The 27,032-nt window shown below is 39.3% G+C and overlaps 1 protein-coding gene across 1 annotated transcript in view; it reads right to left on the bottom strand.

The window, feature by feature from the left end:
- LOC133825780 (jacalin-related lectin 4-like) overlaps positions 1-26,143 on the bottom strand; it is a 115,481-nt gene extending 89,338 nt beyond the window's left edge. Inside the window, exons 1-4 of the mRNA XM_062258681.1 lie at positions 25,916-26,143; positions 25,570-25,812; positions 25,179-25,385; positions 24,850-25,083 (exon numbers count right to left, since the gene is read on the bottom strand). Of these exons, the coding sequence (XP_062114665.1) occupies positions 24,850-25,083; positions 25,179-25,385; positions 25,570-25,812; positions 25,916-26,143 (912 nt within the window). The remainder of the gene's footprint in view (positions 1-24,849; positions 25,084-25,178; positions 25,386-25,569; positions 25,813-25,915) is intronic.
- Between the last annotated feature and the right edge of the window lie 889 nt (positions 26,144-27,032).

Below are 27,032 nucleotides of genomic sequence, written 5' to 3'. Positions count from 1 at the left end.
CATGTCCTAATCACATGTTTCTTATGCATCATATGCAATATATTCAACAATCCAACATGCACCAATAACAGGCATGCATGTCACGTTTAATAGTCAACCAACATGAATCAAGAATAGCCATGCATGTCATACATAATAATCAATCGACATGGATCATTAATAACCACGCATGTCATACTCATTAATCAACCAACATGCATCATAATAACCATGCATGTCTCATATACACAGGGAGCAGTTTTCTTACCTCAAAGTCGAGCTAGAATGATTAAGAGAACAACCCTTGAGAACGATCAACCTTTAGTCCTTTAGCGGTTACCTAGTCATAACGAAATATAAGATACCATCAATAAAAATGATCACTGAGGGTCCCGAACCAAATCCCAGCCCCTGAGACATCAAATACTACTCAACCGGGTACTAGGTCCAACCCCGAGGCCTATGGTTTGAATCCCCAAGCTAAAAACCACATTTTAGCAAAATCGGCCTTAAGGGCCGCGGCCCTCCCCTGCTGCGCCACGGCGCGCCCTCAAACAGAGAGGACTCTCCCTCTGCCAGACACCAAGGGCCGCGGCGCACCCCTGCTGCACCGCGGCGCCCAGCCTAGACCAGCAACCGACCATACACGAACCAGTTTTTCCCCTGTGCGATTTCCTCTCAAACCAGTCCTTCAAACCTTCTCTAAACCTTCTCCAAACATATAATTAAACCCCCAAATAACACCCTTAGCTTACCCTCATCAAACCCCAATCAAAACAATGCAAGAACCTCCTTTGATTCGCACTTTCCACATCAAAGTTCTAAGGCTGAAACCAACAACCAAAACAGAGCATATATAAAAACCAGTGGCTAAAAGCTTACCTTAAGTTCAGGTTATGGTGCTCTTCAACAGTGGAACACTCTCCCAAAGTATCAAGGCTTAGCTCCCAAGCTCAAATCCTCAACAAGCTCACAAAATCACACAAGGAAGATGAGGGAAAGAGAAGGTACGGGAAGAAGAAGGGAATTACCTCTGTTTTACTCTGTTTAATCTACAGCCTTCCAAGCTTAACATATATCCCAGCCAAAAGACTAAAATACCCCTAGGTCTTCTAAAGCTTCTAAAGCCACCTTAAGGGTAATTTTGGCACATTCCACTAATCCCGTTAATCATAATTAACGCTTCCCAATTCCTGCTAATCTCAATATTCCCAAATAACAATAAATCATACCCCATTACCCTTTAATTCCCGGTAATGCTCTAGTCATTAAATTCACCCCGAGACTCACCCCGAGCCCCGAACTTAAACCCGTTATGACTAGACCGAACACTTACATCTCCTGATCGTCTCATGCCGAAAAGCTCGAACCAATCCACCTTATAATGTGGCTATATTAATTAATCACAATCATGCACCCAAAATATACAATTACGCCCACAGTGGCCAAATTACCAAAATACCCTCACTATAATAAATTCTCCCATATGCATGCATCCACCATCATATAATAATATAATTCACGTAAACATGCATATAACCATTAAATACTATAATAAATCACTTATGGCCCTCCTGGCCTCCTAATCAAGGTCCTAAACCTTATTAGGAAATTTGGGGCATTACAGATGGCATCCCAAAAGCTTCGACCTTACTTTCAGGCCCACGCCATAAAGGTCCTAACCAACCATCCCCTGCGGCAGGTGTTACAGAAGCTCGAGTCATTGGGAAGACTCCTCAAGTGGGCCATGGAGCTGAGCCAGTTCGATATATCCTACGTCCCTAGGGTGTCCATCAAGGGACAGGCTCTGGCCGACTTCATCGTTGAATGTTCCGGGGTGCCTCCGGAAGACAATATTCCTGAAGCCCCCGCGGCGCCCGTATGGAAAGTCTTCATGGACGGAGCCTCGAATGAGAACGGGGTCGGGGCCGAGATCATCTTGGTATCACCGAAGGGGCACCAGTTACAAAATGCCCTCCGTTTCCAGTTCAAGGCGTCAAATAATGAAGCGGAGCATGAAGCTGTCCTAGCCGGGCTGTGTTTGGCCCGGGAGGTAGGGGCAGCGAACCTGGGAATCTACAGCAATTCCCAGCTAGTTGTCAGACAAATCTCGGGGGAATATCAGACTAAAGGAGAGAGAATGGAGGAATATGTGACTCAAGCGAGGGAAATGCTACAGGCGTTCACAACACATTCCATCCGCCAGATCCCCCGGGAGAAAAATGTCTTCGCAGATACACTAGCGAAACTGGCCACCGACGCCGAGGCAGAGCTAGCCGGACTGGTCCCCGTCAACCATCTCCCCGTCCCAAGCATTAGGGTCCCCACGGTCCACACCGTCGATCACTCCGCTTCCTGGATGGGACCGCTCATCCGCTACCTGTCTACCGGGGAAGTTCCCAACGACCAGGCCGCAGCCAGAAATCTCCAGTACCAAGTCCAGCGATATGTCATGATGGACGAAAAACTCTATCGCCGGGGTCTATCCATGCCTTACCTTAGGTGTGTGTCCGGGACTGACCTAAGCGCCATCATGCATGAAGTGCACGAAGGTTTTTACGGAGATCACACTACCGAGCCCAGCCTATCCAAGAAGATCCTGTGCCAAGGATACTTCTGGCCAACCATGAAGAAAGACTGTATTGACTACGTCCACAAGTGCGAACAATGCCAGAGGTATGCGAAGGTCCCATGAGCCCCCCCGACAGAGATAACTCTGATGAATAGCCCCTGGCCCTTCGCAGTGTGGGGGATCGATCTCGTCGGATCTCTCCTGACCGGGAAAGGAGGGGTAAAGTATGCCATCGTGGCCGTGGACTATTACACGAAGTGGGTTGAGGCAGAGCCCATGAACACAATCACTTCCAAAAAGGCCTTAGATTTCTTCATCAATAACATAGTGTGTCGGTATGGCCTCCCCTACAAAATCATGTTCGACAACAGGAAGCATTTCGACAGCGCCCACTTCACAGATTTTTTTTAAAGGCATGGTATAGGGAAGAGCTTCTCCGCGGTTGCTAGGCCCCAGCCAAATGGGCCTGAAAGTAACACATGCCGCAGGGGATGGTTGGTTAGGACCTTTATGGCGTGGGCCTGAAAGTAAGGTCGAAGCTTTTGGGATGCCATCTGTAATGCCCCAAATTTCCTAATAAGGTTTAGGACCTTGATTAGGAGGCCGGGAGGGCCATAATTGATTTATTATGATATTTAATGATTATATGCATGTTTATGTGGATTCTATTATTTATATGATGGTGAATGCATGCATATGGGCTCATATTTTAAGTGCAAGGGCATTTTGGTAATTTGGCCACTGTGGGCGTAATTGTATATTTTTGGTGCATGGTTGAGATTAATTAATATAGCCACATTATAGGGTGGTTTGGTTCGAGCTATCGACATGAGACGATCATGAGATGTAAGTGTTCGGTCTAGTCATAACGGGTTTAAGTTTGGGGCTCGGGGTGAGTCTTGGGGTGAATTTAATGATTAGAGCATAACCGGGAATTAAAGGGTAATGGGATATGATTTATTGGTATTTGGGAATGTTGAGACTAGTGGGAATTGGAGAGCGTTAATTATAATTAACGGTATAGGTTGGAAATGACGAATTTACCCTTGGGAGTGTTTAGAAGCTTTTAAATTGGTCTAGGGGCATTATGGTCTTTTGACCTTAAGGATTTATATCAGTTTTTGGGGGTTTGGAAGGCTGTAGAAACAGAGCAAAACAGAGCCTAACCTCATCCTTTCTTCCTTTCTCTCCCGTACAAACTTTCCATCATCCTTTTCTTTGAATTTTGAGAGCCACCTTGAGGAGTTAAGCTTGGAGATCAAAGGGGGAAGCTAGGGAACTTGTCACAGCCATTAAAGGGGATTCAAAACCGTGTTTGAGGTGAGTTCCAGTTATGAATTTAAGGTGTGCTTTGTTTTTTTGAGTTTCTTAAGCTTTTAAGCTTAGGATTGGACTTTGTGAATTGTTGAGTTTTTGGTTGGTTTGAGCTTCAGGTTTTGGTGGTTTTGGACCATTGAGAAGTTTGGTAATATTGATTTGATGATTTGGAGATGTTTAGATGGGTTTTTGGAAGGTTTTAAAAGTGGAAAAATGAAGAAAAATGGCTGGTGCGAAGTTGGGCCGCGGCCTTGTTCTTGGGTGCCGCGACCCTAGCTTGAAGAAGGTGGTGAAGGCTCTGTCAGGGGGGCGGGCCGCGACATGGTCCATGTAGGGCCGCAGCCCTTAAGGGAAAAATTGCCCAAAAGTGTGTTTTTGTGATGGAAACTTAACTCTAAGGGCCTAGGATCGATCCTACTACCTAGTTGAGTAGGATTGGATGTTCTGGAGGCTTGGGTTGGGTTTGGAAGTATTTAATTACTCATTTTGATGAGGTTTTATGTTTGGTTATGACTAGGTGACCGCTAAAGGATTAAAAGCTGATCGTTCTCAAATGTCGTTTCTTTTATTAATTCTCGCTCGAACCCAAGGTAAGAAAATTGCACCCTGTGTATATGTGACATACTATTATGGATGCATGTTGGTTGATTATTGAGCATGACATGCATGGTTATTATGATGCATGTTGGTTGGCTATTGAGTATGACATGCATGGCTATGATTGATGCATGTTGGGTGTTTAAACATTAATAGCATAATGAATGCTTGATGATTTTGCCCATTTGCATATGACTGTTGTTGAGGCATGCTGAATGATTGAGTGTGATGCATGTAATGCACGAGAAACATGTGATTAGGGCATGCCGTGAATGATGAATATGAGATTGGCCAGAGCTTGAGTCTCTGAGTTTGTGCATGATCACGATTATGCTAGCAACTGTTTAGTAAGCATGCTGAATGCCCTATTCTTGGATAACTGGCATATGATATATGTTGAAAGCATTGCTTACTTATGTATGCACTGACTCTTCAGTCAGAATCGACAAAAGTGTTAGTATCAGCTGTAGGGCTGTGACTTATTTGTCAGGCTCGGCAGTGTTACTGGACACAAGTCAGGAAGCGTTGATTTATTTGTCATAACGACCTTAGCGTGAATCACGCAAGCCAACAGGGATTAGATCTAATCGACTACTAGCATTGAATGACTCAAGGAGCATTAATGCCTGACCGACCCTGAGGGTTGATGAACAAACAGAGCCTGGAGGCTAGTGGCTTACCTAGCAGCCACTCTCCCGCTACAAAGCAGAGCTTGGAGGCTAGTGGCTTACCTAGCAGCCACTCTCCCGCTACAAAACAGAGCCTAGAGGCTGGTGGCTTACCTAGCAGCCACTCTCCCGCTAGAAAACAGAGCTTGGAGGCTAGTGGCTTACCTAGCAGCCACTCTTCCGCTAAAATCATGTGTTATTCATTTGTTTGAAAGCTTTATGCTCAGTGTGATTATAATGATAATCATTTGATAATGCTTATGTGTAATGTTATGTTTTCTTGCTGGGCTTCGGCTCACGGGTGCTATGTGGTGCAGGTAAAGGCAAGAGGAAGCTGGACCACCCTTGAGTTGGAGGGCTTAGGTGATGACGTGTACATATGCAGCTGCTCGACCGCCACGGCCGAGGATTAAAGTGGAACTAGGGTTGAACCCTGTTTTGCTGCTTAGAACGGCCTGTTGTAAATATTTTTTGTAATAAACTCTTAAATTTATATTTTCGGGATCCCAATGTATATGTTAAACGTTCTAGTGAAACGTTATATTCCTACCGAAGTTTTTAATCCCTAAACCGCTAATCATACTTAGTTCACGATTTTGGCTAAATGACTCGATTAGCGAGTTTAGCACTGTTTACAAGGCACACCGTAACGGTCCCAGGAGTTGGGGTGTTACACTAGATCTCATCAAAGAGATCCGGGAAGAGTCGCAGGTGCAGCTGAAGATGTACCAAGGAAAGATCGTGCGACACTTCAACTCAAAAGTCAAGAGCCGTAAGTTTGGAACCGGCAACTTGGTCTTGCGAAGAGTCTTCCCTGCTACTCAAGATCCGGGAGTGGGGGTTCTTGGCCCAAATTGGGAGGGGCCGTATGAGATCCAGCATGAGGTGTGCCCCGGGACATACCGCTTAAAGCGGCTTGATGGCTCGAAAGTCCCGCGAGCCTGGAATGTAGATCATCTCCGTAAATACTATCAGTAGTCAGGGAGCGTTTCCCAGTTTAATATTTTCGTTGTAAACAATGTACGTCTCAGGGCGAACCTTTTTCAAACAATGAAAATGGCGTGTGCAAAACGTCATAAAAAAATGTTGTAAAACTATGTTAATCTTTCTCAAGTGACCCCATACCCGTCTCCGCTCACTTGCGGGGGGTATCCCGGGTGTTATCCAAAAAACTGGCATAGATGACGTGGCAAATTATTCCTGGACACGTGGCTGACACTTGGAGGGACCCTGCTAGGATATCGACCAGAAGACACATTATAATCAATAGCCGGCCTGGGCTTACCTGCGACCAGTCTGGTCGATGGTTCCGCATGCAACATGGTGTTTCGATAAAAGATCTTTGTAGATCCCGAAATTAACTCCCACAATCTCCTGAGTATCCGATTATTTAGGAGAGAATATCTGTAACAAATTCATGTAATCCCCCTTGAGCCTATAAATAAAGAAAGATAGCTCAAGGAAGGGACTTTTGGGCTTTCGAATTATTTGAGACTAGAGTAATTCTATTTGAGATATTGTATTATCTTTAGAGGTTAGTGAAACTCATTGAACCCCAATTCTTTGATCACTCCTTTGATTCTCACATCAATAACAATCTAAGTGGACGTAGGTTATTACCATATCCTGGGGCCGAACCACTATAAAATATCGTGTTCTTATTATTTTCGCCATTAAATTCTTTTCAACGCATTCATCTACGTCAAGCGTATTCTGACTCCGTGTCAGTTGACCAAAATCAGGGTCAACACTTGTTGACGCCTTTTTTCGTCAACAGTGAAAGAAGAGCACGAAAACAATAACTAGTAATGGCCAATAAAAATATGATAATACAAAACACGATTTTTACGTGGTTCAGCAGTTAAATCTGCCTAGTCCACGAGTCTTTTTTTATTAAGCTCAAGATGATCTCTGAAAATTCTTCAAGTATGAATTCCTCAGAGTTTTCTCTCAAGAATCAGAAATTCGGTCCTTTACAATGGTGCATGACTTCTCTATTTATAGAGAAAAATGCAGAATACTATCCCACATATTTTGAGTAGTTACTATTTATTTGCAAATAAATCAAATGGCTTTAAATGCCTGTAATCTGATATAAAGGGAAACGTCCCGTGAAGATTAGGGAGCGTATAACTAATCAAATAATATCCCATGATTTCAGGGGATTTACATTAATAAATGTAGACCACGTCTCTTATGGACAACACTTGAAGATGTTCAAGGTTATTATCATATATCTCCAAGGCCTTATTCTCCCAGGTCTCACATCAACTTTCGAGCTAATGACATCTCCCGAGGTCACATGGCTTTCGAGATCGTACTCGCGTCAGGCTCGGAACCCCTGATCCGAGGTCATCCCTAACTAAAAAGATACTTGCGACGAAAATACCCAATTTAAAATATGTTTGCAGTGAAAGTATTAAATTTAAGAGAAGTTTGCAGTAAATGTACTCAAGTTATAAGCAAATTTCACATCATGTACACGTACTTAACGACGAAATAGACAGCTGCACTAAACTACACAAAAACATGGACGGAAAATACTTTCGCCACCAGAAAAATAACTTGATTACTTAAGTGCTACAAACACAATAATTTAGGTACTTTTACCATAAATAATAGGGAAATTTGCGGCTAAAATACCCAAACTTTTAAGTTACTAACACTTAAATACCTAAACTAATTTTTTGGTGGCAAAAATACCCAACCGTTAACTTTTCTGGCATTCCATTAGTACCCATAGTTAAAGTTTAGTTTTGACATATAAAAGGACAAATGGCACTCCAAGATTACTCCACATCTAAATTAAATAAAACAAATAAATCATTTTAAAACCATCTTAAAAGATTTAAAAATATAACTAAGGTAATTATATTATATTATTATTAAAACATTTAAAATAAAAAAACTGAAAAAGTAAAAGAAAAAGAAAACGATTATCAGAGAGAGAGGGAGAGAAGACGAAGAACAGAGAGGGAGAGAAGACGAGAAGACGAAGAACAGAGAGGGAGTTCTGATGGGTTTTCATGTTGAATTATTGGCACTGGCAGTTCATTACATTTGGGTTTAATGGTTTTATGGTGACTGAAACTTCATTATTGGCAGGCATAACAAAATGGTATTTCGTTTTGGAGATTGGTCTTTGTGTTTAGCAATATTAGTACTAGTATTGAGCAGCATATCAAGTTCAAATTCTCTGAGGATCAAAAAACAAATTAAGACCAAATCCGCTGTATTTCTATCCCTTGAGTTTGAGTTGGGACCTGGATCAGTGGTTAATAGATTTTACTATGACATTGACTTTCCAAGAGGTCATATTGCTATGAAGAGTTTTAATGCAGAAGTTGTTGATGAAGCAGGGAACCTATCCCTCTTCATGAAACTTATCTTCACCATTGGGTTGTTTTCAGATACTGACATAAGTGATGAGTCTAACAAAAATAAAAGACCAAGTCAATAAGTGTGGATTTTCGTCTATCAAGAGGTATAGCAGAGGTATGTATCATAATGTCTTTTTGGAGTACAATTACTATTTGTAAGAATATTCTGTGTTATGGAACATATGTTCTGTACTTCTATTAAACAATTTTTCATTAACAGGTGAATGAAGGAAAATATGCTCGTGCTATATCTATCTTTGATCAGGTAATAGTTCAGAGCCTCAAGTCATCTATGTCTTTCAAGAGAAATTTACTATAAAGAACTTCCGTTACTCTTCTTTTTATTACTTGTACTTTATTTTTTCTTCTTCCTGAGTTTGTTGGTTGGGAGCAATGGCTCAGGATGTTAATGTGATAAGCCTGTAACTAAGCTATACACATTTAACTTTACAACTATGATATTCACAGCTATTGAAAGAGGATCCTAACTATCCCGAGGCTCTAATAGGAATGTGAAGGTGAATCTATATTAGTAGTGGATTCTTCTATTGCAAGTATAGGCCATAAATTCTGTAAAATTTTGTTCTACGTTGCAATCTGTTTCCACGAAAAGTTACAAGATATTTATGTTGAAACAGAATGAATTCTTTAAGTAATATAATTTTTCTTGTGGTCTTTCTGACCCCATAATGTGCTGATCTAATTCTTTGGAATGAAACATTAAGACAAACTTTATACATTGCACTACCAGGTACTTAATATATCTATGCATATGACACTACACAAATACATAATAATTGTGCCTCCTCTACTCTGAATTCCTGGCTAGTCGACGTTTATTTGCCGGCGTCTCAAGGTCTTCGTCGGCGTCTCTGGTGGGTGGTGTTCGTGTCACCGTCTCTGGTGGGTCTTCATCGGTATCTCAGATGAGTCTTCGTCGGCGTCTCAAGGGGTTCTTCGTTGGGGTTCAAAATAGTTTTATGGGTAATCTGTTCTTTGTCTTTCTCTCTTCTCTCCCTCTCTGTTCTTCGTCTTCTCTCCCTCTCTCTGATAATCGTTTTCTTTTTCTTTTACTTTTTTACTTTTTTATTTTAAATGTTTTAATAATAATATAATATAATTACCTTAGTTATATTTTTAAATTTTTTCAGATGGTTTTAAAATGATTTTTTTTTTATTTAATTTACATGTGGAGTAATCTTGGAGTGCCATTTGTCCTCTTATATGTCAAAATTAAACTCTAACTATGGGTACTAACGGAATGCCAGAAAAGTTAACGTTTGGGTATGTTTGCCACCAAAAAATTAGTTTTGGTATTTAAGTATTAGTAACTTGAAAATTTGGGTATTTTAGCCACAAATTTCCCTAAATAATAATAATAATAATAATAATAATAATGTCTTAGTTTGTCCTATATGTGTGTAAGTTTACTTACATGAACAATGGGCAATAAGGCCAACTAGTAGTGCTAAATTATTGCTGATTAACGAAAATGGTTTTACCAATTATTGTGTTTAAATTTATATATTTATATATATAGGATAATTTTATGGTAGGGAGTTCAAAAAATCCCTTCCGATAGGGTTTTTTTGTGTTCTCAATCCGTGAATATTTTTCGGCATGATTTTTTTTATGACCATGTATATTGTAGTTATTTAGATCATCCTGTAAATTTTCATAAAATTCCGAATAATTTACAGCGCCGAAAACTAGTATAAAAACATCTTATTGCACGCGTGACTAATTTTTTTACGTGCGTGGAAAATAGCATGTTTGAACTTAGTTTTCGGTACTGTAAATTATTCGGAATTTTATGAAAATTTGCAGGATGCTTTAAATAACTACAATATATACGGTCATACAAAAAATCGCGCCAAAAACTATTCACAAATTAAGAACATAAAAAGAGTCCCACAATATAGTTCTTTTTTAAGGCCGTACCAAAAAAATTTCCAATATATATTAGAGTTAATAATCCCACTTGTCTTTGTTTGTTTTACTTGGCCAACTAATAATAACAATAATAATCTTCTTTTTCTTTTACCAGTTGTCTTGTCTTTGCAGTTATTGTAGCACTTTATTGGGTCCCAACCTTAAAGTCTTTTAAAAGGAATAATCTGCATTTATCATACAACATACATTAGTTTAGTAGTTGTCAAACCTTGAATCTTCCCAGCACGCAGGAATTATGTATATATATAAATGAAAAAATATATGAGATTATCATATGTCTTGCTTCGTAATGACAAAATAATGAGAAAATTTTCATATATATAAAACCATTCAAAACTAGCAGAAATTATTATTAGGACATATATAAGTTACAACATTTTAGGTAAACTGTGTTCTAAATTAGAATATTATTTTATATCAACTGATATACAAGAATTCTGAGTTTCAAAACTGTTGAGTCATTCACACCTATTTTCAAAACCTCTATATGTGGATTGGCACAATCAATGGCAGAGCCAAACACTTGAATATTAAGGTAGGAGTACATACGGGTCAGATTTTCGGGTTTCGGGTGCATCAAGTTCGGGTTCTGTGAGTTTCAAGCGGAAAAAAATAGTACCGAAACTAATCCGAAAAATTCGATTTTTTGTAAGGTTTCGAGTTTGTTCGAGTTGGGTTGAGCCTATTGGGTTTTGGGCCGAAAAACTCAAATTTGCAAAAATACTATATATTTTTTACACTTTTTAGAAAATACTATAATTTTCGGATTTCGAGTCTAAACCCAAACCCGACCTAGCTCTTATCGGGTTCAGGTTGCGAGTCGGAGAGATTTTCGGATCAAATGTTCACCCCTACATTAAGGATTAAAGTAATTCAATAAAATTTATATAAAATAATACATATATATTTTTTAAATCTCATATTAAAATTAATTAAAAGACAAAGTTAGAGAAATAGTATAATTTATCAAGCCATGCTAACCAAACCAAAATTAACAGAAACGTTCATGGGAATGATTATTAACTGTGTCATGATATATTCAACTTACAACATGTTCTTCGTACCATTAATTATCGTATTATGAAGTTATTTTATGTTGATTTTTTCTATGTATTATCACTTTAGTGTCTAACCACGTAGTAAGGTGTACTCATTTTAAACATCATGACTACATCCAAAGATTCCAGTCTCTTAGTCAATCAGAAAAAGTTGAAAAACTGCTGAAATGTTTGGTGCATCAATTCTCTTTTGACACCCTGAGAAGTTTGAACATTCCTTTCAAGCCAAAGTTGCCAGCCAACATAGAGCTAGTTACAGAAAAACATTTTAATTGATGAGTAACAACATAGACTTCCAAGAAAGATATAACTGCATGTGTTTATGGGAAGAAAAGACTGCAGAAGCATGTACGAAAACATGTTTGCTTTGCAGGTAAAAAAAATTAAGAATATACATGCTAATCCCGAAGGGAAAAGCAATTGAGATTAAAGTAGAAAGTCATCTAAACATAAACAAATCATTTGACTTTTTTTTTTTCTTTCTGAAATTGAGAATAATAGGGAGGGATTCTTTTAGTTTGTGTTGAGATAGTTGTTGCAGAAATAAAAAGGAACGAAATTACCGAATAATAATCTGGGTTGAGTCGCGGACTAGGTCGCTCTCTTTAAGACGTTCGCGACACTGCTCAGAGATGTGCAAGCAGACTATCAGCCCCGTCGTCCCCAAGATAAAACAGCCCAGTCTATACTGTATCAGACCTCCACTGCACCGTAGAGAACCGTCGTTTGCCACACCCTGATGAATGCTACTGCTCGAAAAAAAATTTAATCGAAAAAAAATGTTGAGTGATATTTTTCTGTTAAGTAATCGCACTATTTTAAAGAAAAGGTGGATCTTAATTAACGGGAAAAAGAACGTTTTATTAAAATGTGGGAGAGGTTCCTTAAAAAGCTGAAGAGAAAAGGTCTTCAGTTTCACCAACATTAATCACGTTTTTTTTATTAAATAAAATAATATTTAATAAATAAAATTTTCAAAAAATAATAAGGTGCACACCACACAAACCAGCTCAGGTCGGACGGCGACGCGCGTGTGCTGGTCAAGTGAGCCTTTGTGTGACTCCTCCCTCTTCCACAAAAGTGGGTACCCCATATGTAACGCCCCAACACCAGGAACCGTTACGGTGTGCCTTGTAAACAGTGCTAAACTCGCTAATCGAGTCATTTGGCCAAAATCGTGATCTAAGTATGATTAGCGGTTTAGGGATTTAAAAACTTTGGTTAGGAGGTAACGTCTCACTAGAACGTTTAATATATACATTGGGATCCCGAAAATAAAGTTTCAGAGTTTATTACAGAAAATATTTACAACAGCCGTTCTAAGCGGCAAAACAGGGTTCAACCCTAGTTCCACTTTAAACCTCGGCCGTGGCGGACGAGCAGCTGCATATGTACACGTCATCACCTAAGCTCTCCAACTCAAGGATGGTCCAGCTTCCTCTTGCCTTTACCTGCACCACGTAGCACCCGTGAGCCGAAGCCCAGCAAGAAAACACAATAAAACATGATATAATATCAACAACGATCATAATAACCATTCAGGACTATCAGTCTAGGCAAATAGGTGACAATAGCCAAAAGTCACAATAATGAGCATCGCTCCCTTTAGCCATGTGACGATAGGGTCACCAGGGCTTAACTGATACGTGATCCTTTCATAAGTTGATTAGGACAGGTGCATGGTGAATGGTCACCAACATAACCTTCGTCCCGACCCTAGAGTCATGCCATGGACAGCGTCCCTTGGCCGTGTGACAACCAGTCACCGGGGTCATATACCTTGGCCATAAACATCTGGTCATAGACCAGGCAAGTGCTTATAAGTTCTTCGACCTTAGGGTCGGTCTGGCATTAATGCCATAGAGCCATTCAATGCATGTTTCTTGACTCTAGAGTCGGTCCCTGACTAGTCAGTGTCTTTCACAAGTAAGACATGCCACCAATCATATACCACATGTTCCATATCCATAAACGAGGCATTTAGCATGCTTACTAAACAGGTAATAGTGCTATTAGGGCCATGCATAAACGCAGAGACTCAAGCTCTGAACAGTATCGTACTCAATATATAAAGCATGTCCCATACACATGTTTCTCATGCATCATATGCAATATATCCAGCATGCACTAATAATAACCACGCATGTCATACTCCTTAATCAACCAACATGCATCATAATAACCAAGCATGTCATACATAATAATCAACCGACGTGCATCAATAATAACCAAGCATGTCATACTCATTAATCAACCAACATGCATCATAATAACCAAGCATGTCATACATAATAATCAACCGACATGCACCCAATAGTAACCATGCATGTCTCATGTACACAGGGTGCAGTTTTCTTACCTCAAAGTCGAGCTAGAATAATTATAAGAACAACCCTTGAGAACGATCAACCTTTAATCCTTTAGCGGTCACCTAGTCATAACCAAGTATAAGGTATCATCAATAAAAATGATCAACATAAGTTCCCAAATCAATATCTAGCCTCCGGGACATCAATCCCCACTTAACCAAGTAGTAGGTTCAACCCCGAGGCCTATGGTAAGCATCCCCAAGTCAAAAACCCTATTCTGGCCAAATCTGCTCTGATGGGCCGCGGCTCGCCATAGCCACGCCTCGGTTCACCTTCCTGACAGAGCCAAACCCTTCACAAAAACGCACGTAGGCCGCGGCTCACCATAGCCGTACCGCGGCCCATTACCAAAACCAGCAAGCACCAGCTTGCGTTCCCCTGCGTTTTCCTTCGAAACCAACCCTTCAAACCAGTCCCAAACCTCAACCTAATACCCAATTTAACCACTAAAAATCATCTACAACTCACCCACATCAAAACCCAAGTTAAATCTCAATTAAACTTCCATTAATTCCAACTCTTTATCAAGAAATCACAAGCTGAAACTTAAATAAAAAACAGAGTATAACCAGGGATTTCATGGCTGAAACTTACCTCAAACTTGGTTTTGATTCCCCTTTAATGGCTGAATCACGACCCTAAGCTCCCACCTTTGATTCCCTAGCTTAACTCCTCAAGTTGGCTCCAAAATTCCAAAGAGAAAAGGAAGGAAAATGGTACACGGGTGAGGGAGAGGAAGAGGGTTATTGATGCTCTGCTTTATTTTTATTCTACAGCCTTCTAAAACTCAAAATGCTGATACATATCCTTTTCCAAATGACCTAAATGCCCCTAGGTCACTTAAGGCTTCTAAGATCACCCCAACGGCAAAATTGTCCTTTCCAACCTATACCGTTAATTATAATTAACGCTCTCTAATTCCCGCTATACTCAATATTCCCAAATACCAATAAATCATATCCCATTACCCTTTAATTCCCGGTAATGCTCTAATCACTAAATTCACCCCGAGACTCACCCCGAGCCCCGAACTTAAGCCCGTTATGACTAGACCGAACACTTACATCTCATGATCGTCTCATGTCGATTAGCTCGAACCAATCCACCTTATAATGTGGCAATATTAATTAATCATAACCATGCACCCAAAATATACAATTACGCCCACAGTGGCCAAATTACCAAATTACCCTCATAATTAACACATGAGCCCATATGCATGCATTCACCATCATGCATTCACCATCATATAATAATATAATTCACGTAAACATGCATATAATCATTAAATACTATAATAAATCAATTATGGCCCTCCCGGCCTCCTAATCAAGGTCCTAAACCTTATTAGGAAATTTGGGGCATTACACCTTAGGGCACAACCCCAAGGCTCAAGTCCACTATCTATATACCCTGATAAAGGAGTATTCTAAAACAATGTGAGACTCTTCCTCTAGGGAGTCATTAAAGCACATTTTCTATTTTTTTTTTAATAATTCACTCTTATATAGATAAGTTCCAACAGTTTGAGGCTAGGCTAGCTTAAGTCATTTGGTCAAAAACAGTAAGTAAACAATTTGATTTTGGTGTTTCTAATCATAAAGGTAACATACAATTAACTTTGGATGATATCTATGGCTTCATTTTCTTTGGCGTTAGCAGCGACTAAAACATCAAAATGCTATAATCAATCACTAGAATCTATGTAAATGAAGCCTAACAAGTTTGAATGGAATTTTATTCTCTTAGAAGCAAAGCCATTAACACAAGGCAAACTCCAATGAGACTGCAAAACATTAATTTGATGTTGAACCCCAAAAATTTCCCTGATCCAACTCCGAAGGAACATTTGAGAGGATTTAGTTTCATCTGGTACTTGTTCAACACATCGAAACACTCTTGTAAATCCTTCACATGTCCTGCTTTTTTTGACTTTACCAGCATGTCGTCCACGTACACCTCCATGTTTACTTCAATCAACTCCTTAAACATGTGGTTAATCAATCTCTGGAAAGTCTCACCTGCGTTTTTTAGTCCAAAGGGCATTACTTTATAACAGTATAATCCCGTATTGGTCTGAAAGCTAGTGTGATCCTCGTCAGGGGGATGCATACTAATCTGATTGTATCCTGAGTAAGCATCCATGAAGGAGAGGATCTCATGTCTTGCAGTTGCATCGATCAGCTGGTCGATAGGCCTCGATAGTAACCCGATGATATCATGCTTTTGGATTTTAGCACCTACCTCGATAGGCCTCGATAGTAGCTGCCTCGACGAGACTCGATAGTGACCAGATTGTTTTACATTTTTAACATTTTTTTTAATTTTTTTTCTTTAGATGTCTGACCTTATTGTGTCATTGGAGAAGTACTTTCCTGGTCGTGTCACTTATAGGGGTAGTGCCTACTTGGATACCCTTATAGAGCAGTTTCAGAGGCATGATCTTATTGAAAGGGCACAGGCATGCCCGTTGGAACAGTTCTTTAAGGCAAAGCCGTTTAGTTTTTCTGGGGTTCTGCTGCACCAACTAATGTTGCGTAAGGTAGAGAGCAAGAATCCTGAAGAGGGTCAGTTCTACATGGGCAGCACTTTGTGTAGATTTGGTATTGCAGAGTTTTCCCTAGTTACCGGGCTAAATTTTGGGAAATCATCATCCCCAGATGAGTTGAAATATCATCTTTCAAGTGATCGGATCATCCAGGAATATTTTAATGGTGATTTGAAGGTTAGTTTTGGTCAGTTGGAAGATGCTTTGAAGGCATCCACAAACCCAAAAGATGCATTTAAGTTGGGTTTATGCTATTTGATAGAGGGGGTACTGAATGCCCCAAAGAAGACAACGACGATATGGGGAGATTCCCTGAGGATGGTTGAGGATCTTAATTACTTTTTCAAATATCCATGGGGGAAGTTTTCATTTAAGAAGGTTAGCAAATGTGTTTAGAAGGATATGAAGAAGCAATTGAAACACTACGAGGAGAAGAAGAAAGAGGGGTCAAGCAAAAAACAGAAGGAGGCGAAGTATAGTTTCTATGGCTATGCACCCGCGCTTCTTTACTGGGCTTTTGAGGCCATGCCATCTCTCGGGAGTAAGTTCGGTGAGAACAGTGAGAACCAGATACCAAGGATGCTTAGCTGGGCTACGAAGACTGATATCACTATTTCGACAGCTCAGTTGGTTCCTATATTCGTCAACTGTCGAGAAAGTTCCATTTTATCATGTTAAATGTCACAAATTAATTGATTAACGATTTATTTTATTAAAGTTTTCCTGACACATGTTATTCAACCATGCAGTTAGTGGTATTTTCCATGCTGAAGCCACGTCCCGGTGAGGTAATCTACTACAATAACCTCCCAGAAGTTGATTCCAGGTTATTCCCTGAGTTGGAATCTACTGTGGGGGAGGCTAGGACTGCAGCGGATGAAGTAGTGGTACCTGAGAAGGAGACAGAGAAGCTGGCAAAAGTTGCAAAGGAAGCCTCCATTTTTTACGAGGATGTCTCGAGGGTTGAGGAGGGCACTTCACAGGTCTCTGTAACTTCATCTAGTCAGGTTGCCCAGCGTGATTATGAGAAATTGATGCAGAGGCTCAAGAGGGTTGAGGAGGGCCCGGCAACCTTACTACAGAATCAGGCTACAATCATGGCTCAGTTGGCACAGCTGCTTTCAGTGATCTCAGGTCGATCCATCGACGTAAAATCAGATACAGAGTCTGATATCTTGCCTGCAGACTATGAGCGCGGTGATCAACCCTCCACTCCACAGGCCTAGACATCTGTAGTTGCCAGTGATGCTGACAGTCCCAGTGTACGAGTACTGCAGCCCGAGGAGGCAGCTGGCCTTGAAGTTGTCAGGAAGAAACACAGGCCCAAGCATTTTGCTGACTTCACCGACCCAACAAAGAAGATCAGACAAGATAAACAGGGGCTAGTTGCTCAACAATGATCATAATAATCATTCAGGACTTTCAGTCCAAAATAGATGAGTGACAATTGGAAAAGTCACTAAGGTGGATTCCATTCCCATTAGCCATGTGACGATAGGGTCACCTGGGCTTTACAAATAAGTGATCCTTTCACTAGTTTATCAAGATAGGTGTTCGATGAACTAGTCACCAATATAACCTACCGCATGACCATAGAGTCACAACCATGGGATTCCACTCCCTAGCCACGTGACAAACAATCACCTAGGCCTTAGGCTCTGGCTCTAAGTAACTAGTCTTAGACTAGTCAAGCGCTTATAATTTTCATCGACCTTAGGGTTGGTTTAGCATTAATGCTCCTAGGTCATTCAACGCTGATATCGATTAGATCTAATCTTTTATCGGCTCTGCGTTCATGACGCTTTTGCTGTTCCTGACTCCCAGGTCAGTAATACGCAACCAATGCCGATTCTGAATAATCGGTGCCATACACAAGTAAGCAAGATTTGTTAAGCATTTAATATGCAATCAATGTCCACATTTAATAACCAACATACCTCAACAATAACCACGCATGTCATATACACAGGGTGTAGTTTTCTTACCTCTGATTCGAGCGAGAATGAATAAAAGAACAATCCTTGAGAACGATATGACTTTTAGTCCTTTAGCGGTCACCTAGTCATAACCAAATATGGGATTCCATCAATTAAATGAACAACAAAGGTTCCCGAACCAAAACCTAGCCTCCGGGACATCGAATCCCACTAGGCCGGGTAGTAGGAACGATCCCGAGGCCTAAAATTGAGTTCCCATGATCAAAACACCCATTTGGCCTCAAAAACCCTTATGAGCCGCGACCCCCAGCCAAACCAGGAGCAAGCACCGCGACTCCCCTTACCTAGTGTTGCGACCCCCAGCACGCATAACTTCCACCACCCTCAGCACCCAACTTGGGCCGCGACCCCCACCCGGGAACCAGCCATAACTCCGTTTTCTCCCATTTTAATACTTCCAAAAACCTACCTAAACATCTTCAAATCCAAAAATAAAAGTTCCCAAACATCCCAATGATCCAAAATCATCAAATCCCGAGGCTCAAACGAATCAAAAACTCATCGATACACAAAATCCAAATCAAAGCTTAGAAACTCTAAAACTCAAAACTTAAAGCTTGAATTACCTTTGATTGGGTTGTTTCTCGTTAAATCCTTCGGTGAAGAAGCTTCTAATCTTTCCTAGGATCGCTATGCCTCGATCCTCGCTTGATTCTGATTCCTAGAACTTAAGATTTCTTCGAAATTTCCACGAATGGTCACAAAGGATAACGGGAGAGAGAAAAAGTGTTTTAAACGTACGGTTCTTTCTGTCAGACTACTTCAGGCTTAAGTAACCTCAAATAAAACCTAATGCTCGGGGTCCCAAAAACATCCCCGGGGGAAAAATAGTCAAAACTCCCAGAATTTCCTCCTAATCTCAATAACTCCCAATATATCATCAAATAATCACTCTCATTGTCCAATATCCCAATAATTGACCCCGTGATGACAAAACCACTAATTTGCAACATAAGACCGTCTCATGCCGAATAGCTCGAATATATCTCCATAACAATGGGATTTCATCTATAAATCACAATATGCACCAAAATACACAAATATGCCCTCAACGGGCCAAATTACCAAAATGCCCTAATAATCAAATGGGGACCCACATGCGTGCATTTAACATCATATTATAATATAATTCACATAACACATCATATAATCATTTAATGGCATAATAAAATAATTATGGCCCTCCCGACCTACTAATCCAGCCATTAAACTGCATTAGGGATTTTGGAGCATTACAAAAACCATAATGTAACGTCCCAAAATTACCTAATAAGGCTTAGGACCTTGATTAGGGGGCTGGGATGGCAATGTATGTGAGATTACGTGTTTAAATGTTATGTTAATTGTTAATATGTGAATTATGTGATAATATGATTTTTTTGCGCATATTTAGGGATATTAAATATGCATGCGGGCTCGCTTCTTATTAGAAGGGCGATTTGGTAATTTGACCCGTCACGAGCATAAATGTGTATTTAGATGCATATATGTGATATATGTGAGAGACCACATTATTATGTGGCTTTATTTAGGTTACTTGGCACGAGGCGATCCTTGGGAGCAAGTTAGCAGGAAAGTCACAACGGGACCCAGTACCCGACTCGGGGTGAGTCAAGGGATATTTTGGGTATTGGACGGGCTATCGAGTTATGAAAATAAATAATTAGAGATATATTTGGAGTTAGAGAGTCTAGGAGGGAATGTTGGGAAATTTACCTTTTTCCCTCAGAGAAGTTTTTGGTACCTCGAGCATTGGGATTAACTTAAGTTAGAAACAAAAGACAAAAACAGAGAACGCTGCCTAAAACAACCCATTCTTCTCTCTCTCACTCTTGCTTTCTCTAGAAACTTCTCCAAGGGAAAAGCTTTGAAGCTAAGTGGGATTGTTGGGCCAGAAGTCACAAATTGGATCTCTAGATTTGAAGATTACCTCAGTATTAGCTTTTGAATTCAAACAGAAATTGAGGTAAGCTATTATGATTTTAGCTATTAAATTCTGTAATTCTTGGCTGAGTTTTAGTGTTCTTGATTATTTGAAGTTAAAGATTGAATTGGAGTTTTGATGAGGTTTTAAGCTAGCTTTTTGTTGAGTTTTGTTGTTGGGAACATTTTAGAACTACTATGATAGTTAAATTGTGTTGTTGGATTGATTTTGGGTTAAATTGGATGAGATTTGGCTGTTGAAATAGGGGATTTTTCTAGGTTCAAAGGGGTTGGGTCGCAGCTCTGTTCTTGGTGTGTCGCGGCCCTCTAGAGTAGATGGGAGCCAAGAAGAAAGGCGGGCTGCGGTGCCACTATGGCTGGGCTGCGGCGCGTGTTTGCTGGATGGGGACGCTGGGCCTCTAGTTAGAGGCGGGCAGCGGCATGGGGGCCTAGGGTCGCGACTCTTAAGGAATTTTTTGACCCCTAGAGGATTTTGAGCGCGGGAACTCAATCTTAGGGACTCTGGATTGTTTCCACTACCCGGTTGGGTGGAACCTGAGGTCCCGGAGGCTAGGACTTGATCCGGAAGCCTTTCATCACTTACTATTAATAGAATCCTATTTTATGGTTTTGACTTAGGGTATCGCTAAGGGCTCGAAAACCGAGATCGTGCTCGAGGGTCGTTCTTATTTACGATTGCTTGGACCTAAGGTAAGAAAACTGTACTCAGAACGTGTTGTATGTGATTAGGGCTTGGCCCATTCATTATATGTTATTATGACTAGAGCTTGGCCCGTCTATTGTATATGAATATGGTTAGGGCTTGGGCCCCAGGGTTGGTTATGTTCGGCTATTGTTTTAAATGCTTGTTGCTAGATGCCTAAGTGTTTGTATTCGTTACGTGAATTCTATGGTTAGGGCATATGGCCCCGTTGTATGAATATGTTTAGTATTATGAAAATGGTTATCCAATGAGATTATATGATTAGCATGAGTATATGATTAATTTGTAGGGATGTGCCTATCCACATTTGTTCCTTATAAATAAGGTATGTAATCCTGGATCAGGGCTTGACTTATGAGTTAAGGAGGAAAATAGTGCGTTGTACGCTGGTTGAAAGGCATTAACCTAAACCAGTGACGTACTATTACGTTGATCGACCTAAGGTCGAAGGTGAACCACAAGGGTTGGGATAGCTCTATGGCTAGTGAGACAGAGCTAAGGGCGAGGCCCAGGTGACTCTATGGTCACGTAGCTAGGGCATAGGCCCAAGAGTTGGCTTAAAAGCTAAATGAATAGGGCAACAGCCCTAGATTGATCCAATGATCGTGTGATTGAACTAAATGACATTGGTTATGAATTGCTGTTGTTGATTATTGTTGAATGATTATTTAAAGTTATACTCTCTGTTGTTATACGTTATGTTTTCTTGCTGAGCGGGTGCTTTGTGGTGTAGGTAAGGGAAAAGGGAACCTTGACCAGCCATGAGTTTGAGAGCTTCGGTGGTAGCGTGTACATATACAACTGCTTGACCATCACGACCAGATTTATTTAAGAGGAAATAGGATTACAATCCTGTTTTGCCGCTTAGGCTGGCTGATGTAACTTTTGATATGTATTTACCCTTTTAACAATTGTGTTGTAATATTTTGGGATCCCATGTTGTATAACACTTTTTGAATAAAGTCAATGGATCTTTGACCAAATTTTTTAACCCTAACCCTTGTCACTAACCTTAGTTACACGTTTTAAGCAAAATGATCTAGTTAGCAGGGCTGACACAATTTTAAGTACACAGTGTAACGGTCCTGGATTAGGAAGGCGTTACAACTTGGTATGAGAGCCAGGTTTTAAGGTTCCTAAAGACTAGCCAGGCATGTAGAATCACCACTAAAGACAAGCTCGACTCAGGGTTTGGTAACTGTTATATGTTTATATGTCTAAATGCTTAAACATGATATGAATGTCTTACCTGCATGCCTGTTTAGGAAGCATGAGATTATTTGATAGGGCTTGGCCCTTAACTATTGCATAAATGTTAAAGAACGTGCTTATTAGCATCATTACTGCTTGTGGATGCAAGGGAACCGCTTATTAGCGCTATTATTTGTATATAGGCCAAGGGAAAATGTTTATTAGCATATTACTGGCAGGAATAGAAGGACATGCTTATTAGCTATGTTGGATTTGTAAGAAATACTTGGATATGCCTATGTGTAGAGTTATTTGCTGATGGATATCAGGAGGTGCTTATTAGCACTACGAATGGGTATGTTTATTGTGTGATGTCATGCTTATTAGCATTGCATATGTATGTTATCCAATGAACTTGGACCGTCAAGCAGCAAGTGGTATAGTTATGACTTACCTAACGACCGATTTGATCTTTGTAGGGTGGATAGAGTGTCAGAATGAACCCTCGAAGGTCAAAGAGATTGGCTGACCAAGAGTTACAGGCTAGTGAAGGGAATGTTCAGGGCCAGGCCCCACTGCCAGCTCTAGAGAACTGGCAACAAGTGCTTGCTGACATGCAAGCCAGGTTAGAGAGGTAGGGTGAAGAGATACGCCTCTTGAGACAGCAGCAGGTTCCAGTAGGGAACCTACAGGCCGCAATACCAGCAGTGGTACAACCTGAGATATCGGCAGTTGCACAGCCCCAGATAGGGGGAGATAGGTGGGAACCCCTATATGAGGAAGAATTAAACTTGGAAGATGAAGACATGATGTTTTCACTCCAATTCTTGATGAGTCTTGATTATCTTTCAAGGATCGAAACCTGGCTCTGATTTGTCGGGTTCAACCCCAACACCAAGACTCAAATGAACCTGCAATGCTCAATTAACATAACAAGAATTGGAAAAATAATACAAATAAAGGAAAAACACACAAGAAACAAATCAAAACAAGTGATTATCCTGGTTCGGCCCCAACAGAATTGGCCTACTTCCAGTTGAGGTCTTTCCACTAAATACTCAAAAAAGTACAACAACAGATGACTTCCCAGCAATGGCAAGAACACACTAGCTTGCAACTTAGGTTCTCTTCATCAAGGCATCTACACGATGCAAACCCAGAACCTTTAACACACAAGCTTCTCTCAAAACAGTCTTAATTTCTCACCCACACAATACAACTCAGCAACTCACGCCCTCATTTTTCTAGAAATAAAAGAGCCTATTTAAAGGATAAATAAAATTACAGGAGATATTAAAAACAAAACTGCCCTTGACAGCTGTTATCCTTTCAAGTAGGTGAGGTGTGAGTTGTTGTCGTTTTATGAGAATTGTGAGGATTACCCAGTACATCAACTAATATATTCATACAATAAAATAATTAAAAGAAAAATAACTCCAACAGGTAATCTATAATTAAATAATTTCACATGAAAAAGAAAAAAATGGAGCTCTTTTTTAGTTAGAAAATAATTCAAACATTAGAAGAGGGTATATTAGATCCAATTAACATATTATTATTTTTAATTAAAAGAAGGATGTAATGGAAACACAATTTTGAATTAAAATTACAATCCACCAACCTTTTACCATTGTTTATTTATTTGTCTCAAATTTTACCTTTTTTTTAGTAATGAAATTTACTCATTGAAAAAAAATATCATAATTTCATACAACTTATAAATCTAAATGGCAAGATAAAAAATATGGAATTTATTTAGCCAAACAAGTTCATCTTCCACCCAAAGAGCATGCACGTCCAATTCAAGAGCAATCTTATTGGATATATAATGAATCATAGATGGTCTTGAAAAATTAAACAATAAACTTACTATATTCTCTTAAAAAATTGGTAATTGGTTGACGTAACTTAATTTTTCTAAGAGATCATCATTTTTTAATGACCTAGGCTCTTCAAAAAATGTTCAAATTAACTAAACTTGTAATATAATTTAGTTTGCTGAAATATTATGAATTTATAAAATGGTAGTCTCCAATATAGTATATTGTTTTTCTCACATGTTTAATTTGACATATGATAAACTTCATGGTAAATTAGGCACAAGGTAAATTTCACTTTTGATTCTTATTGGTTATTGCCTCACGTAACTATTATTGCAACTTCTTAGTTTTGAATTATTTAAATATTAAAAGTAGACTTTTACAAGTAGAGCACACAAGGTCATATATTATTCAGACAAAACAAAACTAAATATTATTACAACTGGTTGGCTGACCCAGTGAGCTAAAGCTCAGAGTCATCAACTTATTTGTTCAGATAATTAAACTCAAAACACATAATAATAAAGGTAAAGACTTTTGACTTAGGATATAATCATATAAACCATATCCCATCTTATTCCAAATCCAACGAAGAATGCACATTAAAATGTGCAATAATTCTACTCTTTTCCTCAGCCAGGTCCATTATTCTGCCTCTCCCTATTAAACAACAGCCAACAAATTTATTCAGATCGAAAACATTCAAATCAAAGAACATTGGCATAAATAAATTAACTAAACTAGAGAGTTTACCGGTTTGACATAGAAGCCAATTGAGTCAATGTAGTAGCCTGATTTTCCATGGAATCCAACAACGACGCCACCTTGAATTGGGTTTGAGAAAGCAGTGCCTGTTGCTTTTCCGAATGGTCCATATGTATTAAGATTTGTTATAAATGATAATGATGTGATCACAGTTAATCCACGATGATTTCCATATGTCCCACTTATAGACGTCAAAAACTCCGAAAGCCCATCAAACTCAATCTACAATAATACAAAAAATTAACTAATGAATAATAGTTTCATTTCGTTGTTGTATCTGATCAATATATAAATATTGCCTTGCCATATATGCTTACTATTTTTTCTACACCAAATTCGTTGCCACCAAATTTTCCATAGACGCGGTCATTACCGTCCTTGAAGGAGAGAGACTTGATATTGAAATCATCATGGTGGACTGATATCTGTTTTATCCAACTACTACTTCCCACTGTGAAATTAATGGTGTCATTTCCACCCCTACCTCCCCATTTCCCAAATGAAATGCTTCCATCTGGATCTACCTGCAACCAAAAACCAATAATACTTATACCATGATTAGTTAGCGATAACCTATAATACTCATTAAATTCAAACTTCTTTTTATTCTTGATCGTCATTGTTTTAACGATCAAGTTGTTATCTGAATCCTTTAAAATTTGGGCAGCAAAATTATTGATCAAAGTGGCTCTCCGCCGGGTGACTTACTGGTTTGACATAAATACCAAGAGCATCAAGGTAATAGCCACAGCGTCCATGAAATCCAACTACGACACAGTCTGTCATGGGGATGCTGAAAGGCTTAGCAGAAGCAGTACTGGTTCCGAAAGGTCCATATGTCTTGAGATTTGTGTGAAAAGATAGTGAAATGATAACATCAGGTACATCATTGTACACACCATACGTTCCACTTATGGATTTGAAATACTCCGAAGGGAAATCGATAGTGACCTTGTACACAACACAACACAACACATATATTGAGGTGACAGAAAAAAATGAGTAACCAATTAAGTAGTGCATGCATGCATATATATATATAAAAAGAAGGTACCTGTATCTTATTTCCCCAATCCCAAGGATCAGGGCTATGGCCACCGAATGTCTCAGAGACAAAGCCATCTTCGTCTTTGAAGGAAATGGACTTGATATTACCACCTTCGTGGAGGGTTATCTCAGTTATTCCAGAGCTGGGTTTGTAGCTCCAAGGGTCACCACCCGAACGACTCCCCCATGGTCCCACCGAAATGACTCCTCCTGAGGACGCCTGATCGATCAGCATAAAAGAGAATAAACATATGACTATGAGACAGTTCTACAATGTCATTCGTATCATATAATAATGCATACCCAAAACTACAATGTCATACCATTTGCTTCGATAGATTTGTTGAGCGTTGATGAAAGGAATCTCCGTTATACAATTGGCTGTGTGATTTGAAAATGGCAAAGGTATGTGCTAATTTATAGAGAATTGTTAAGGGCACCGCTAGTGCCTAACACCACTAGTAGTAGGTGGCATATCGCTATGGGTGTAATCTAATATCGGGTCTCACTTATTTAAATTTAATAAGTATTATGAGGTATCGCTCATTATGTGGTGCTGGGCGAAAAAAAATCTGTTGTCCCCAATTTTCTGTCCCCTCCATGTCCCATCAATTATTTTAAGATACCTCATTTATTTATAGTTAGGAAAAGAGAAAATTGTAAATAATTTATATATTAAATAAATAAATGAGATATCTTTAAATAATTGGTGGGACACAGTTGGGCACCTTAAAGTGTCAAATAACAACATTCTAATTTATAAAGAGAAGAATTTGAGGATGAAAGAACATTAAATGTTAGGTGTAAAATTTCAATCATGAAAATTCAAATATGATGTCATCATTGCTTTCTCACTCTTTATTTTTTATTTCATATTATTTTATCTCATTATTTGTTACAAACTATTAAAAAAAATTTCTATTTGTAAATATATTTATTAGTTTTTAATTTCATATTTAAAATAAAAAACACTAAAAAAATTGTTTTTATAAAATATTAACCAAACAGCTCATTTTTTTTAAGATTACAAAAACTGTTTTCTGTTCTCATTTATGAAAACATAACTTTAAAAACAAAAAACAGAAAACAATATCAAACAAACCATTAATTTATTGTTTCTCATG

This window comes from Humulus lupulus, chromosome 3 (assembly GCF_963169125.1).
Source record: "Humulus lupulus chromosome 3, drHumLupu1.1, whole genome shotgun sequence".
Taxonomy (NCBI): Eukaryota; Viridiplantae; Streptophyta; class Magnoliopsida; order Rosales; family Cannabaceae; genus Humulus; species Humulus lupulus.
This window is presented reverse-complemented; position numbering and strand designations above follow the sequence as displayed.